Consider the following 18606-nt stretch of genomic DNA (forward strand, 5'->3'; position numbering starts at 1 on the left):
TTAAATAGTAATGGGGACAGCGGGTCTTCCTGTCTGAGTCCGGTGCTTATGCCGAAAGCCTTTGAAGTTTTGCCTCCTATTCTAATTTGTACAAAGGAATTGTTGACACACATTCGCGCAATCATAGTCAGCTTCTTTGGTACGCCTAACTCCATCATTGCACTCCACAGCTTGAAGCGATCTATGGAATCATATGCTTGTTTAAAATCTATGAAGATCTGGTGTACTTCTTTATTATATTCCCAATACTTTTCTAGCATTTGTCTGATAGTAAATATTTGGTCGATTGTTGCTCTTCCAGGCCTAAAGCCGCATTGGTAATCGCCAATAATTTCTCACATATACACCACACAAGTAATATAACTATTCTCCAGAGGCTAAGAAACGGCAAAGAAATTATCAACACCGTAAAAAACAGAAAATTGACTTACTTCGGCCACATCATGCGTAAATACCGACTTTTACAGTTGATTCTACAAGACAAGATTGAGGATAAGAGAGGCCTTGGACGTAGGCGTATATCCTGGCTGGCTAATCTTAGGAAGTGGACTGAATAGAATGATGATAAATAAAATAAGATGAGTCAATGTAGTCACCAACATCTCTAGAAGATAGGTATATTTAGAAGAAGAGGACAAATTAGCCAGTGAAAGTTTAAAATATAGTTCGTTTTTTCAGGAACTTGGCTTCGTTGTAGATCAATCGGCAAAAATACGTTATAAATTTTTCTTTAACCCAAATTATTTAACAGCGTTAATAAAAATCAAATAAAATTTATCTGCAAAATAAGCATATAAACCGAAATAACATTAATATCAATAAATAAATAGTAAACTACTGTTTACTTCCTTAAGTTGTATGAACTGCTTCATTGTTCCTAAAACAATTAACGACAAAAGGCCAAACTGATAGTTTTTGTAAACAAAAAATTATATTGCTTGTTTATAATCGTTAAATTGTCGTTAAATTCTTTGGCTTATTAATAAGCTTAGTGCCAGCTGAATGTTTGAGAGGTTGGTTCATGAAAGATTTCATCGCTGAAGTCGTCAAAATCTTCATCATTTTTTGACACAAATCATGGATATTAAATCTGTGGAATATCAAGCAAATAACGTTTTTTTATCAAATGACTTTGTATCAATTTCTTTAAATCAAATTGATGATACAGTAAAGGTGACTCAAAACAATGAAGATTTACTAAACACTTATGAAAATTTATACACAAGTATAAACCCTACTGGGCTGTACACAAACTTTTTAGAAAGCACAGTTAAAACTACAATAGAAAACGACCTTTTTTCGAGTCAAAAATCAACCAACAACAATTCTTCGATGAAATCGAACAACCTCTTGAGCAATTATGGTACAATGGAAACGGCTGGAAAGTCGAGTACAAGTTGTTCCTTACTTAGGGATTTTGACATAATTAACGTTTTAAAAAATGACTTGGTTTTGGAAACGGAACCATTACTGAAAAGTTGTAAGGGTAGCTGTAAAGTTGACGTGGAAGATGAGTCCAAATTTGGAGGTGAGTTTTGATTTATACCGTATTTGGTGGCTAGTATATTTTTTTGCAAATTTTTTGTAATTTTTTTCTTACAATTTATTAAATTTTAGTATTAAAAAGCCATTTTATTGATTTTTGATTATATTATCACATGTATGGATTACACATGAAAAATCGACACCTGAAATGAAAAGCATTGTAACTCACTTTTGCTTAGTTTAGAGGAAAGTGATTTAAAAAAAATTCTACGACATTTTATTTTTACTCTGTTAGTTTTTATATTTTTTGTAGTTTTCTTAATCCATATTTTATAACTTTTCCCTACCTTTACACTTTCACATACCGCATTATTGTTAAAATTATTGGTCCTGATTTAGGTCGAGTTATAATACCAAATTTGTCAAGCATTTTAGGTGAAGATCATTGTAAGTAGGTTAAACAATGATATTTCCACAAAGTATGTTTCGTTGAATAGGTGCATATAAATGGTAACTAATATAAAGAGATTATTATTAGTTTTTTTATTGATTTTACCTTAACGTGATTTTTTTTACTCAAACAAGTATCTAAGAATTCACATCATACATACTAACAAAAAGTGAGTAAAATCTGTTGAATTTATTTATTACAAAATGAGCATTTACAAATTTATAAAACAGTTTATATTATTTGCATAAAAATAACTTTCGGCAGATCCAATATCAATAAAATTTTACACTTTAAACTTCCTTTTTTAATAAAACAATGATACTTCTGATTCTACAGCACTACAGCCCAAATTGAGCCTTGGCCTCCACCCTTGCTTGTCTTTGGCTAACGTTACAGTTACATACTACATACACGGACTCCTAAAAGGACTTGTGCGTCGATGCTTACTGTATCTTCCCAGCGCTTTCTTGGCTTTCCAACCAGTCTCTTTCCCTGCATTCTAGCATTATGTGCTCTTTTGTGTAGCCTATCCTCTCTCATTCTTATCACATGACCGGCCCATTGCAATCTTTGTATTCTAATGAAGTCTGACAGTGGTGCTTCCTTTTAAAGTTGATAAAGTCTGTTGTTGTATCGACTTCTGAAGATTCCGTTTTCCCTCACAGATCCTAGTATTTTTCTCAGTACTTTCCTTTCGAATGTGTCGAGGTTGCTTTTGGATGTTTTTTTAGGAACCACGCTTCACTGCCATAGCATGCTATTGGTCGAATTAAGGTTTTAGAGATTCTCATCTTTGTATTTCGGTGGACATTTTTAGACCGAAATCTATGGGAGAGGGCAAAATAAGCTCTGTTCGCCTGCATTATTCTCTTTCGTATTTCTCCATCTTCTGATCTGTCAGCATATATTTCTACTCCCAGGTATGTAAACTTTCCAACCGTTTCAATGTCATCTTCATGTATAATGTTTTGTGGGACTATATTTCTTCTTGTCTTTATCATTATTTTTGTTTTTTTCTGTGTTAATTTCCCGACCTAGCCTTTTTGTTTGCGTTTTTAACTCTACGTATGTTTCCTGTAGTCCTGTTAATGTTCTACTTATAATATTATTATCATCTGCATAAGCGGCCACTTGAACCGTTAGGTTAGTCAGTAGGTTTCCTCATCCAGTTTGCATCTGCCTAACCGCATACTCCAGTGCCAGGTTAAACAAAGTTGGGGCCAGCCCATCTCCCTGCTTTGTTCCCTACGAAATTTTGCAAAAGTCTATTTAGTGGTTTTGTATTCGTACACGTGCCTGAGTTTCATCCGTTGTAGCTTTAATAAGTCTAATTAGCTTGTGTGGTATTTCCAATTCAGCCAATATATTGTAGAGTTTGTTCCTTTTGACTGAGTCGTATGCCTGTTTGAAATCTACAAACACGTTGTGAACATCAATGTCATGTTCCCATGATTTACTAAAGATCTGTATGACTATAAGTATATGATCCAGTGTCAATCTTCCCCGTCGGAAACCCGTCTGATACTCTCCAATAATATTTTCTGCTAGTAGTTGGAGCCGCTGGTTTATAATATACGTGAGGACTTTGTATGCTGTACATACTAGAGAATTCCATGGTAGTTTTTGCACATATACTATTCTTTTCTTCCAGTCGTCGGGTATATTCTCTTCTTGCCATATGTCTTTGATGAACGCGTGGATGTAACTTGCTAGGTGGTCGCCACCTACCTCATACAATTCTGCTGGTATTTCGTCATCTCCCGAGGCTTTATTGTTTTTCTGGACCTTAATAGCTTCCAGGACTTCCTTTATGGTTGGAGCTTCTACTCCATTCTCTACTTCATTCTCTTCTACGTAGTTTGTACCCATTTCATCTTCCATGTCTACTTGTGTACCAAGTAGGGTCTGGAAATAATGCTTCCAGGTTTCTGTCATTTTCTGTTGGTCATTGATTATTTGCCCACTTTCACCTATATAGACATGTTTAAGGCTGATACCCACTTTTTTTTTAATATTCGTAAGCCCCTCTAATTTCGTTGTTTTTAAAATTTTTTTCCATTTTTTCTATTTGTCCATTCAGTTTCTATTTTTCATACGCTCTTTCTTATTTCTACATATCTTGTCTGCTTTCCGTCTTGCGAGTTGAAATGATGTTCGTCTTTCCCGTATTCTTCTTGTTATATACATTTTGTGTGCTTTATTTCTTTTCACTATTGCTTGTCTGCACTTGACATCGAACCATGTTCTTCTTCTCGCCTTTTCCACTGCTGTTTTGATATTATTCGTTAACTCATTTGCGACTTCTTCTTTGAACTTCTCTTTACATTCTTGAATCTTCAGTTTTTCTAGGCCCAGTTTGTTTGTTCTTTGTTGTCTTTTATTTCTTTCTTTGTTAACTGCATCTAAATTTGGTTTGGAGTAAAAGATAGTCTGATCCACAGCGTGCTAATCGTCGTGTTCTCATATCTATGATACTACTGGCTGTCCTTTTGTCTATCAGTACATGGTCGATTTGATTGGTTGTAGTTCCATCTGGTGAAATTCATGTCATTTTGTGTATGTCTTTACGTGAAAAGCGTCTGGAACTTATAACCATGTTTTTACTGGTGGCAAAATTTATCAAAAACTCACCATTCTCGCTTGTTTCATTGTGCAGTGGTTGTTTTCCTATTGTGCCATAGAACTGCGGCTCCTGGTCTATTTTAGCATTCATATTATTCATTATAATCATGATGTCATTTTTGGGCACATTGTCATATACTATCTCCAGCTGTTGGCAGAAGCTTTCCTTTGTATGTTGTTCTTGTTCTTCTGTTGGGCAGTGAATGTTTATTATTGTTAGGTTGAAGAAATGGGTGCGAATTCTTAACTTGAATATCCTTTCACTGACTGCCTGGAAGTCTATGATTTTTGACTCAAAGTCATTATCAACCACAAATGCAACTCCAGATTTTTTGCATCATTATTCCTTCCCTTTATACAGAATTGTGTGCGTTTTAGTGTCGTTTTGTTATATAGCAATGATTTTTTTCGTTCGAATTACCAAGTGCATAAATATGTATTGATTTAGTTCGAAATATAAAGATATTTTGTAGAGAACTCGTGTTAACTTTGATTTATAGTGAGATTCGAATTATCGCAGGTTTGAATTAATGCGAGTCGACTGTATATATATATATATATATATATATATATATATATATATATATATATATATATATATTATTGTGATATTTAAAGTCTTGGTGCGCCAAGCAATAATTAGCTAATTAATTTTTTGATTAATTAAAATTATTTAAATGATATGATTATGACTCTATCACAATTTTTAATTCTTTTATCTCAGGGTTAAATTCGTGCTTCAATATCTATGCTATTACATGTGAAAGGTAAGGTCCAAAAAATACCGGAATAATAAAAAACACATATGATCTAACACTATATATTGAAATAAAAATAATGAAATAATTCACACTCAAAAGTTTTCAATAAACAAATCTCATATAATGATTCTCAAAATTTTGTTCTACGTACGTGAACAAACAAAATTAATGGTACAAACAATATTAATTGAAATCTCAAAATCCCAAACTATTCTAACTCTCCTAATCAAAATATTTATATCCTTTCTAAATTAAGTGTAAAAATTGTGTTATCAATAAAAGAAAAAAAACTGCAGAAAACAAAAATATCTCTCTCTGATGATGAGTGGTCCAAATCCTTGTTCCTTGTAGACTATATTATCTCCTCTCAACCGCTCCCTATGTAATCAGCAATCTTACAACAGATTGTTGCAAGTATATCGTCCTTAATGATCTCCTTCAAAAGCACAAATCATTCAAATTATGATAGCCTTTCTCCTCTCGATAAACTGAATCTCTCGTTGGCCCGAGTGAAAAATGACTCTTGGAATATCTTCTCTTTACGATAAACTGAATCTCTCGTTGGCCTGAACAGTGACTCTTGGAATATAAGTAGAAAAATATGACTTACAATATTTTGCTGCTTCAGCTCTGTCAGATACACTAACTCCACAAAAACTCACTAACATTCAACACTACTGCTTGCTACTTCTCGGGAACCGCCAGAGAACAATCACTGTTCGTCTTACAGACTTGGAAAACCAACTGATTATCTTTTCTCTCTCCTAAATCTAGCTAAACTTTCATTCCTACATACCTATCCCACCTTTTTCAATCTCCGCCAATCAAAACTCGTCACAATTCCCCCATTTTTTCATTGCGATAACAAACAAATTTTTACCTATAATTATAAAATTTCCTAAAACTTATTTACAAATAATATTTTTCTATAATTCTTAAAAACTAACAAAAACCTCTTTCTAAAATCTCTTCTATTGTCTTTAATCACTGCATTAATGTATTTGAAAAACCCGGTTCAATTGTCTTTGGATTTCACTTAAAATTATGCGGGTCACTCAAGTATAACAAAGAAGTAATTTATGTATAGCTTACATTTTGTTTAGTACAGGTAATCCAAGAATTTAATAACTTTCCTTCTTCGAAATGTTTGTTGGTTATTATCATACTTATCTGAATTATTTTAATGTTTTTGAACTTTGAAATCTTTTAATCAACCCAATATTTTTCTCGATTTTGCATATCATAACAATATATATATATATATATATATATATATATATATATATATATATATATATATATATATATATATATATATATATATATCAACATATTATATAAATTTCCATTCTGTGATAATTTTTTATGCATCAAAATACTATACTAATAAAAGATAATCTAACAATTTGATAAATTTTTCTAATATAGGTTGTGTTCTATAAATAATACTGATAATAAATATAATTTTAGATTCATCTTTTAAAAAATTTGATTCGTTGAAGGAACCGAGGGATGAATATTTCTTTGCCAGGACAACTATCTTTCTTAGCGCCGTTGTAGGCATGCTACCTCTGGCGTTCTTTTTACAAGCTAATGATGTAAGTACCCAGAAAGGATTTAATAACAAATATCTTTCATTTAGGAATGTTTCAGATTTATAAATTGTGTTTAGTAATGAAAAATATCTATATTTTAACGTACGAAAAGAAAAGAACTAATTTTATTTTTAGAAGAAATATTTTTTTCAATATTAATAGGCAAGAGAAATAGGTAACGATTTTCACAAGATACTCTTTGATATAGGTATATAACAACTGATTTTGATAATTTTTAAACAATATGTAATAAAAAAAATATACAAAAGATTAAACATCATATTTTACTTATAAATAATATATAAACAATGTAAGATCGCTATTTGATTTTAAATACTAAAAGTAAAGACCGATAAATTATATGAAAAAGTGACACAATTTTACTAAAAAAGCGGCATAGAAAATCCATTAAAATGAGAGTTTGAATAGACATTTTTGTTAATATGTTATTTCATTATTGCAAAAATAGTTTCAAAATTCGATTTTTTGAAAATTTTTAATAACTTTTCTAAAAATGCACGAAGCAATAGCTTTTTATTTGCCAATTTATCTGGTCTGTTCCACAAGAAATAGAAGAAAGAGCCCCAGAGTTCAAAAACGTCGTACAAGAAGCACTCAGCAATAGCACTACTAAAGAAGAAATATACATACACATATGAAGGTTTAGAGACATAAACCAGGAAATCAACGACACGAATTAATACACCTTGCTCCAATAAATTGTAACACCCGAATGTCATTCTAAGGGGTGTGCAAGTCTCTCAGAATGGGTTAATCGAATTGCTTGAATTATTCAAAGCACCCTACGCTTACTTAACAGAAAGTGTGGCCTTTAAATAATCATATAACCTTTTACATTTAGAAACATAAAAATGTATACAATAGTCTGACATTTGTATAATCCACAATATTTTGTCCCATATGCTATCATCCAATCAAAAGTAATTATTTATTTGTCTTGTTTTAGTATTGGATGTACAAATTCCGCGACCCAAGATCAGATAACTACGATTTGAACAACAAGACGGACCTACAAGCCATGTTCGTATCGACAGTCTCGGTCTGTACTACACTTCCCAACCTTCTGGGAATATTTTTGACCACCAGATATGGCCACAAACTCAGCGTCAGAACCAGATACCTGCTAACTTTGGTACCACAGAGTATAATATTTTTAGTTTTTACCGCTGTGATTAAAATCAATACTGATCAATGTAAGTATACAATATCGAATACACATATATACTTTATTTTGTCAACTACAGTGTACAGTACGTAAATCTTTTAGCTGGACATTAGCAATATACATTAAGATAATTGTTCAATTGTTCCAACACCTGTTGAAAAATCATATAATTCCAGCGGCGTGGTTATTTCATTATTTTTTTAGAATTTTATCATAAATTAATTTTATCATTGTCTCTGTTAGTGCGCTATATGCCGTTAGTCAATATGCTGTTGATTTAATAGCTGGACTTTATGGTATTACTGTTTTGAGATTTCCACCTTACCATTGTGAGTTGAACCCGATTGAATTAATTTGAGCTCAAATTAAGAGAAATGTTGCCCGAAAGAACGTAACATTTACAATTAGCGATATTCAGCGCCTATTACAAACCAGTACAGATTGCATACATCCCACGAATTGAAAGAGAACGCTATCGGCCATGTATTAAAAATAGACGAGAAAATGTGGAAGCTAGAAAATGTGAATGGGATAATGGAAAATGTTATTAAACCTGTAGTAGTAAGGATCAGCACCAACGAGTCAGAAGACTCAATGAAATCTCAGGATTCTGATGATTTATAAACCAAGCTGTAAGTAAAAATTGATTGTTCAAATCCTGACCAGAAAACAAAAAGGATTACGTAACAGTATAAAGACTAAATAGTCTGCTACTTGGCCGAGAACCTGATGTATCGGAATACCTATGGATAAGCAATACTACAAAAAATAGGAGTTTGCGGCTTAGTGTTATTCACTCCACATCCCTTCCAAGTATTTGCGCTTAAAAATGAAGAATATAAATGGTTATAAATAAAAACGTTTCTACTAACAATCGTTATATTTGTTATTTGGCAATTAATTATTATCCAAACAAATTATTAAAAAAAACGTTGTCTACCTATTTTCATTTTTTAAAATAAATGTCTCAAATAAATTCAAATTTCAATCAAAAGACTTTTTAAATACCTTTATGACACGCCACTGATAAAGAGTAAATAATAATAAAGAATTTGCATAAATTGTACTGACCAAATATTCATTTGGTAAAACGTATCGTGAATTCGTCTGTTGTAACAGCGTAACAGCAGAAAAAGACCGCGTATTACCGGTTAAAATGTAAGGAGAGCCATCAAAATATTGTGAACCGATATTATTTTCATTTTCTTATTAGTAAATGGCCTATTTGATTTACATCTCGTACAATTCGAATATCGTATTATATTTATTAGTTACATTTTTTAATTTATTGTCAGAGTAATTGTAGGCTATCGCTTAGTGTCGTGGGATATAGGCATAGCCTTGAGAAAGTGTAGTGGCCTTACTTACCTCAATGTATATTACCTATGTCCAGCTGAAAGATTTACGTACTATATAAGTCCAATAATTGACATTTTGTGCATTTATTTTTTACTGGTGTGGACCATTATCAATAAAAGTATAGAAAGGTTTATGATTATTTGGCAGAAGTTCCTTTATATTTCATATATCATTATACAGGGTGGTCCTTAAGTAATTGTACAAACAGAAACCGTAGATTATGCACTTTAAAATATTACGATTTAAGCCAACTTGCTTTAATAAAATGTTGATATTAAGAAAGATACAGGGTGTTAAAGTGGAAATTTAAAATTTTATTTTTCGGTATAACTTTTACGTTTGTAAATATTTTTGGACAAAAATTTACAGTTGGATGCATTTAAGCAGGATAAATTATAATTTTATACTTACTTTAATGTAACTAATAGAGGGCGCCACATATGCCACATGCGTGGCATAAATTTGCGCTTAACTTTTTTACTCTTTAAGCTAGCTCTATTTGTGTTAAAAAATATTAAAGACACATTATTTTTACAAATAAAAGGTATACTTGTTAGTAACCTGAAAATTTAACCGTTTTCGAGATAAATGCATTTTATAAGTCAGCTGCACAATAATTCTTAGTTTGATATTTGTGCGGTAAAGCACTGAATACCTGTAGATAAGCATAATTCATAGTTTATTCTTATTAAAACAACTTAAAGATGATAATGTTACATCACAAAATGCTTTGTTATGGGTGCTAAATGTCTTATTGGAGAAAAGATATTTCATCTTCTTCTTTGGTGCCGTGTCCGTATTCAGATGTTGGCCGTCATCATGTTTACAATTTCCCTTTGCTATCGCTTCTTAAGTTTCTATAATGGCGTTGTATTACTTTTTCTCTATTGTAAAATGCTAAAAACCCAAAATATGTGGTTTGTACAAGATGGTACACCACCACATTCTAGAGATAAGGCAGTTAGAACATACTTAAATACAACTTTTCTGAACGTTGGATTGGTCGTGGTAGTCATATTCCTTGGCAATGTGGTGAGATATTGATATAATTATTTAATATATAAAAAATCCGGAAAGAATAATTATTGTTGATTACGTAAATTGTTTACCAATTTTTATTACAACCAATAGAAACTAGACCACAGGTATTGAATAACACATATGTGTCCTGTTTCATAATACTTTTGCTACAAATCTAACCTGAAAGACTCAGCATTTTTACAAAAACATCATCGTTGTCCTAATAACCGATATTGTTATAAATATAGTAAACACACAGGCAATTTAGTTTAGCATAATATTAGTTGGTTAGTAAATCATAATAGTCCATTTCTTCGAGATGTAATTATAGTTACTCGTAAGCTGTAACGTACTCATATAAATAAGTAATGTCATCGATAGGTTATTACGTATGTGTATAAGTAACCAATGAACGAGATACATCACATTTTAATACATTATTTAACTTCTGCGACAAATAAGATGTAGTTCCATAATATACCATAAGATTTGGATATGTATCCAAAATAATATATTCATCCATTATACATTATAGCCACCATGTAGCCCCGAATTTAATCCGCTTGATTTTGGTGTATGGAGCGCATTAAAACAATGTGTCTATAAGAATCCCATAAATATTCGCAATGAACTATGGGAAGAAATAAATACTGCAGCAGTTTCTTTAGAACCAATGATGCTATTTAATATGAGACGATCTTTTATGGAATATATTGACAAATGAATTAAAGCAAATGGTGGACATATCGAACACTTACTTTGCCAAAAAGTTATGTTATTTAGTTGAACTATTTCTTAATTTGATTTGTAAACAAAATGTTTTGATTATGACTTTAATTTAACATAAAACGTAAAATGTTTGATGTAAAATCCCATTATTCTGTTATTTTGTCAAATCCTATTATTAATTATCCTGCTGATATATTTATTTTATTTAATATTTCGTTAACTATTAACTTTAGTTAAAGGTATTTTTTACCAAAATTCAGAAGTATTAATGTTTTTGTCTATTTTTTCTTCGTTGCCTGGAGTAATTGCCTTAGATCAGAATTATGCAGCTGATTTTTAAAATGCGATTATCTCGAAAACTGTTGAGTTTTGAAGTTATTAACAATTATACCTTTTTTTTGTTAAAGTAATGTATCTTTAATATTTTTTAACCCAAATACAGGTAGCAAAAAAGAGCAAAAAAGTTGAGTGCAAATTTATACCACATATGTGGCATAAGTGGCGCCCTCTATCAGTTACACCAAAGTGTGCATCAAATTATAATTTCTCATATACCTATTTGTAAATTTTCATACATAAATGTTTACAAACATGAAAGTTATAGCGAAAAATAAAATTTTAAATTTGCACTTTAACACCCTGTATCTTTCTTAATATCAACATTTTATTAAAGCAATTTGGCTTAAATCGTAATATTTTAAAGTGTAGAATCTACTGTTTCTTTTTGTACAATTACTTAAGGACCACCCTGTATATACCATTATATCTTTTGTGCCACTAGCGTCATACTGTTTTTAATGACATTTCATAATATTTTACACTTATTTCAATATCCTTTTGATAGTTTACAGTGTTTTATGCCGCAGTAATCTCACTAATATCTTTAATTGGCGTTCTCTTAAGATTAAAGTTTGCAAAATGAGGATAAATATCATCTTCCAGGAAATTTTGCGTAGGTAGTGCCATAAAGAATTGGTGTAAAATTTTTTTTTTGTTCTGTTGCTACTGAGATTTACGCCATACTGTAGGTATGCTTAAGTCTATCGAGCAATATTAAATTAAACCAAAAGCAATTGTATAAAATAATTGACTAATATTTAAATTTTTTTAGGGCAAGATTCATTTTTTGTTCTATGCTTAACTGTTATTGGACTATTGTCATGTAAGTAAAACACTATACAGTTAGTCAAAAGAAATACTAAATCTAATACTTTATTTAATACTTACTTTAAATTAATCTATTAAGTTCAACATAATTGTAATTAAGTAACAACCAATTTGGTAGCTCGTTTAAAAGTACTAATAAAGCATTTTGCAGTTCTGCAACCGGTTTGCCTACTGACAACAATTTGCCTTGTATCAAAGTTTCCTCCAATGTATTTAAGATATAACATGTTTGGTTCTGCTGTTGGAGGCTTGTTAGGATCAGTTCTGCAAATCTTGGCTTTGTCCGTAGGAAATGATTCCACTCAAGTGGCTCTTATATATTTCTCAGCTGGAACAGTAAGTATTTTTTATTTTACAATACAAGTACATATAAGATTTTTCGTAGGAAAGACCTATTACGCACTTAGTATGTTTCCCGAGACTGAGGTTTATGTTCCTTTGTGAAAAGTGTTCTTCTTCAATGGTGAAGGTGTTCTTAATCTGCCTTAAATGAGCAACCAAGTGCAGAACGTGTATAAGTGTTTCGCGTCTTAAACATAACTTCTTTAATTGTTAAGATTTATACGCAGTAACAGGTTTATTCATCACATAAACCTAATTATCACTGCTTTTTTTAGTAGGTAATGGTCAATTTTTCGTACCAGCTTCATTCCAACATATTCGTACACATTTCTCTTGCCCATTGTCACTACAATATGCTCTTATTATAATTGCCAAGTATGAATTAACCATTATTTATTTTTCAGGTAATAATAATTGTCACAGCTATCTTTGCCTATGCCATAAAATACTCCCCTGTTTTCCAATACTATCTTGCCGATGACCACGAGGAGAAATCAAAGCCAGCGCGTAGTCTAAGACAATATTGGGACGCTACAAAGACTGTATGGTTCCTAGTGTTGATGATGGCAATTAATATAGTTGGAGTGGGATTCGGACATCCTAATATAACAAGCTTGGTGGTCTCGGAAGGGTATACTGGTGCCGGAAAGAGTCTGTGGTATGGTGAGTACCTTGACGATACTTTTTGTGTTATAAGGACTGACAAAAATCATTAGAACTTTTCAGAAACGCTGTAAATAACCTTATTTACAGCTGGTTCCTAAAAAAACTGATACGACTCTTAGTAAGATTTGAATATTTTGAGCAGTGTATTTGATTAGTCTGACATTATATTATATTTATTATGACAGACAAACAACAAGCAATTGATTACATATATTAATTCATAAATTGTAATAATTATTAAGGTCTAAATTTTAATATTATTTTGAATTCCTGCATTTTATAAAGAGTATATAAATGATAGTTTTTACATAAAATAGGGTTATTGTTATTATTTTTATTATTATTGAGGAATAAAACAAACGATTTAACAATATATTAAAGCAATAATTATAACCAAATTAAAAGATAACTGGGTACTCTAAGAGGCAGCAAAACATTTTAACATAAGCAGAACCACAGTTTTTGTATTAATAAAAAATAGAGGGAACAAGAAACTCTCGAAAGAAAGCGAGTGTCTGGAAGACCAAAACTATACTTTGTATGTGGGTATATTTTATTTTATAAAAACCCTTAAAAGGGCAACATAAAAACACGAACGTTTTCGGAACAACCGTTCCATCATCAGGTTAAAATACCTAAAATAAGTATAAACCATTTAATTACAGCAAATGTGGTTTAAAATTTTGACTGAGGTTAAAAAAACAAAATGGTTATACTTACAGGTTACCATGCCTGAGCCACCAAAATATTTGGGTAAAAACCCTTTAAAATGTAATGTGTTACCAAAGAGTGTACATGATGTTGATAATATTATATGATGTTTAATACATGATGTTTAAACATCATATAATATAATATTATCAACATCATGTACACTCTTTGGTAACACATTACATTTTAAAGGGTTTTTACCCAAATATTTTGGTGGCTCAGGCATGGTAACCTGTAAGTATAACCATTTTGTTTTTTTAACCTTAGTCAAAATTTTAAACCACATTTGCTGTAATTAAATGGTTTATACTTATTTTAGGTATTTTAACCTGATGATGGAACGGTTGTTCCGAAAACGTTCGTGTTTTTATGTTGCCCTTTTAAGGGTTTTTATAAAATAAAATATACCCACATACAAAGACTAACCTCTTTTTGTTATACGTGGTATACAGCCAGCTACAGGAATTATTTTCCTTGTGGATTTTCTAAACTATACTAAATTTAGGTATGTAAAAATAAAATTAATATTTTGTAATATATCCATCAGCATTGATAACAGCTTGTAGTCTTCGGTCCATCTGCGTAAAAGAAACTATGAAATTGTCTTCTTCAGAGAGCTGTTCCCAAACCTGTTGTATGCCGTGCCACAGCTCTTCGGCATTTTGAGGTATAAAATTACGCCGATACAACCGTTTTATAATAACTCTCCACACATTCTCGAGCCATTCTTCTTCTTCTTCAAGTGCCATCTTCGTTCCGAAGCTTGGCGATCATCAGGGCTATACGTATTTTCGAAACTGCTGACCGAAACAATTCGTTGCTGCTACAGCTATACCATTCCCGTAGATTCTTTAGCCAGGAGTTTCGTCTTCTTCCTATGGACCTTTTTCCTGCTATTTTCCCTTGCATAATTATTCGAAGCAGTTCATATCTTTCGCCTCTTGTAATGTGTCCCAAGTATTGCAGTTTTCGTTTTTTGATCGTAAATATGACTTCCTTTTCTTTATTCATTCTTCTCAAGACCTCGACATTTGTGACTCTCTCGGTCCATGATATTCTCAGGATTCTGCAATACATCCACAGTTCAAATGCCTCTAATTTTTTGGTATCAATCTTTTTCAACGTCCATGACTCCATTCCGTAGAACAGCACAGAAAGTACGTAACATCTCATCAGACGAAGTTTCATTTCAAGGCTCAAATTTCTTCCGCAGAACACTCTCTTTATTTTAGTGAATATGGATCTGGCTTTTTCTATTCTTATTTTGATTTCTGCTGAGCTATCGTTGTCTTCATTTATAAAAGTGCCTAAATATTTATATTTGCTAACTCGATCGATAATTTCATTGTGTAAATATAAATTTTGGACATTTTGTGTTGATTTCGATATTACCATAAATTTAGTTTTCTTTATGTTCAAAGATAGTCCATATTCTTCGCTGCAGTCTGCTATCTTATTCACCAATGTCTGTAGCTCTTCAAGTGTTTCTGCGATCAGAACGGTGTCGTCGGCAAATCTCAGATTGTTTAATCTAACACCATTTATTTTAATACCTACGGATTGCTCAGAGAGTGTTCTATTCATTACGTCTTCGGAATAGAGATTAAACAGGGTTGGTGACAGTATACACCCTTGTCTCACACCTCGCTTTATTTCAATTTCTTCAGTGGTATTATTCTCTACTCTCACTACTGCTTTCTGATTGTAGTACATATTTGCTATTAGTCGGATGTCTCGTTTATCTAAATTCTTTTCTGTCAGAAGTCTGATTAGGTGATCATGCCGCACTTTATCAAAGGCCTTGTTGTAATCTATGAACACATGAATACATCTTGATTTATGTCAAGACATCTTTGAGACATAACGTTCAGTGCAAACAACGCCTTTCTTGTTCCAAGTCCATTTCGGAATCCAAACTGGGTATTATTGATGTCCATTTCCAGTTTTCTGTGTACTCTAGTGTGTATAATTTTCAGAAATATTTTCAGTACATGGCTCATCAGACTGATTGTACGGTAATCACTGCATTGTTTGGCATTTATCTTTTTTGGTATAGTAGCAAAGGTGGATAAAAGCCATTCTTGTGGTATTTTTCCTGATGTATAAATGCTATTGAAAAGTTTAACTAAAATGTGAATCGAGTCTTTTTCTATTAGTTTAAGGATTTCCGTTGGTATTTCATCTGGACCTGGGGCTTTACCATTTTTCATTCTTTTTAGTGCGTACATTACTTCTTCTTCCGTTATTTCTGGACCTTCGTCTCCTTGTATGTTACTTAGCTCAGATTGTTGTCTATCATCTGCAAAGAGTTCTTCAATATAGTTTTTCCATGTCTTCAACTGTGCTTCTAGTTCTGTTATTATGTTTCCGTTGACATTATACAGGGTATTTGGCTGATTACGTTTTTGTGTACCTGCAAGTTCTTTTACTTTTTTATGTACATTAAAAATATCATGTTTTGCCTGCAATTGCTCTATTTCTTCACATTTTCTTTTATAAAAATCTTCTTTTGCTATTCTGATTTCTATTTTGATTTCTCTCTGTATTTGTTTATACCTTTGTTCGTTTTTTCCTTTCATTATTCTCCGATTGTCCATGAGAAGAAGGATCTTATCAGTCATCCACCTTTGCTTTATTTTTGGTTTTTCTTTAGTCAGAATTTTCTTCACAGGACCTGTTATCGCCATTTTTACGTTTTGCCATTTTTTATCTATGTTGTTCGTTGGCTGAGATGTTTCTTTTTCATGAAGTGTTTTGAAATTATTATTAATACATTTTTGCAGTTTCTCCTTTACCTCGAGTCATTGGTTTATTATATTTGCAGTGTGAACAGGACAATTGGAGGATAAAATTATTTTCTGAATAAAACTGTTCTACACTGGGAAACATGATGTTTTTTTAGAATATCAGATAAGTCCGTCCAACACACCGGCCATCAATGCGCCATACCATTCCCATTCCTCTAGATGAAATCCATATTAATACATTTGCGCTAAAATGACCAGCTGCTCGATATCTATCAATATACAGAGGATTAAATCTATTATTATCTGGTCTATACACCCAAATTTTGCCCTTAGAAGATTGAACAATTTTCTTATCAGTAAATATTACCCTGTACCAAAAATCTTGATTTTGTAGCTGATGGTTTAAAGCACATATAAGTCTTGACTGCTTCTGTTGTGGTGTAAAAGCTTGATTTTTTGCTGCAGTTCGGTACCTAGGACGCGCTGCGCGATGCTTTAATTCTGCGCCAAGTTGTTGTCTTTCTTCCCGGAAACTGTGATATATTTCTTGCAGATTTCGCATCTTCAAAATTATTCTATTCTAATCTCTCCAAAAGCGTACGATCTTTATGAACGGTAGATATTTTTGGTCTTCCAGAACCTTGCTTTCTTTTTGACAGTTTCTTGTTCTCTCCATCTGTTGTTCTACTTATGTTAAAATTGTTCATTACGGCAGATAGTGACCACCCGTCACTGATCTTCTAATTGCGTTACAATTCTTGCTTTCAGTTCTTTGCTAGCATGTGGAACCATTTTTTTTTAAGGTTAAACAGAATAAGGTATCTGACAAATTTTAAGATTTTGTAGTGACGTGGCAGTATGTAAATAATAAGTATTTATCCTTCAAAATATACTGGTCAAATTTCTACAACATACGCTTTAAGAGTCGCATCAGTTTTTTTAGAAACCAGGTGTATGTCTTAATGTTTATTTAAGTTAAATGAGAATATGATATTACTGGAAGAAGATGATTGGGTAAAATAGATACAATCTATTTTCAATGCATTGTTAGCCACAATATATATATATATATATATATATATATATATACAATAGCACTAAAGGCCTTAGAGGCCCATGGCTTAAAATTTTTTCTTCATGTTCGCTTTCCTTTATGTACTGAGATCTTCTCTGGCTCGATATGTGATTTTTCTCCATTCCTTCTTGTTATTCATTTTTCTTTTCTGGCCTTCTAGTCCAATTTCTTCCATATCTTTTTCTACCTCCTGATTCCATCTATTTTTTGGCCTTCCTTTTCTCTTTTTTAAAGTTATAGTGTAGTTCAGTACCCTTTTTGGAGTCCTCGTGTTCGGCATCCTTTCTAGGTGACCTCGCCATCTTAGTCTCTGTGCCTTTATGACTCCTATTATGTTAGGCTGATTATATAATTTCTTTAACTCATCATTTGATCTTCTTATCCATAAACCGTCCCTTATTATTCCTCCATATATCTTCCTCAGGATTTTCCTTTCCCATATCTCCAGTAAATTTTGTTCATTTTTTGTCATTGTCCATGTCTTACTGCAGTACGTTACTATTGGTTGTATAGTTGTTTTGTACAACTGTATTTTTGCCTTTCTTGATAAAAACTTGCTTTTCAACATTCCACTAAGAGCATGTACACTTCTATTGCCTGACATTATTCTAGCTTGTATTTCTTCTTTAATGTTAGGTTTGCGTGATATTATTGTACCTAGGTATGTAAATCTTTCTACCATTTCGAATT

The 18606-nt window shown here is 32.0% G+C and overlaps 1 protein-coding gene across 1 annotated transcript in view; it reads left to right on the forward strand.

Moving 5' to 3' along the window:
• The first annotated feature begins 939 nt into the window (after window positions 1-939).
• LOC140440930 (uncharacterized) overlaps window positions 940-18606 on the forward strand; it is a 66835-nt gene continuing 49168 nt past the window's right edge. Inside the window, exons 1-6 of the mRNA XM_072531283.1 lie at window positions 940-1528; window positions 6790-6917; window positions 7882-8128; window positions 12320-12370; window positions 12527-12711; window positions 13122-13380. Coding sequence (XP_072387384.1) covers window positions 1078-1528; window positions 6790-6917; window positions 7882-8128; window positions 12320-12370; window positions 12527-12711; window positions 13122-13380 — 1321 coding nt within the window. The 5' untranslated portion in view covers window positions 940-1077. The remainder of the gene's footprint in view (window positions 1529-6789; window positions 6918-7881; window positions 8129-12319; window positions 12371-12526; window positions 12712-13121; window positions 13381-18606) is intronic.

Source organism: Diabrotica undecimpunctata, chromosome 5 (genome assembly GCF_040954645.1).
Source record: "Diabrotica undecimpunctata isolate CICGRU chromosome 5, icDiaUnde3, whole genome shotgun sequence".
Taxonomy (NCBI): Eukaryota; Metazoa; Arthropoda; class Insecta; order Coleoptera; family Chrysomelidae; genus Diabrotica; species Diabrotica undecimpunctata.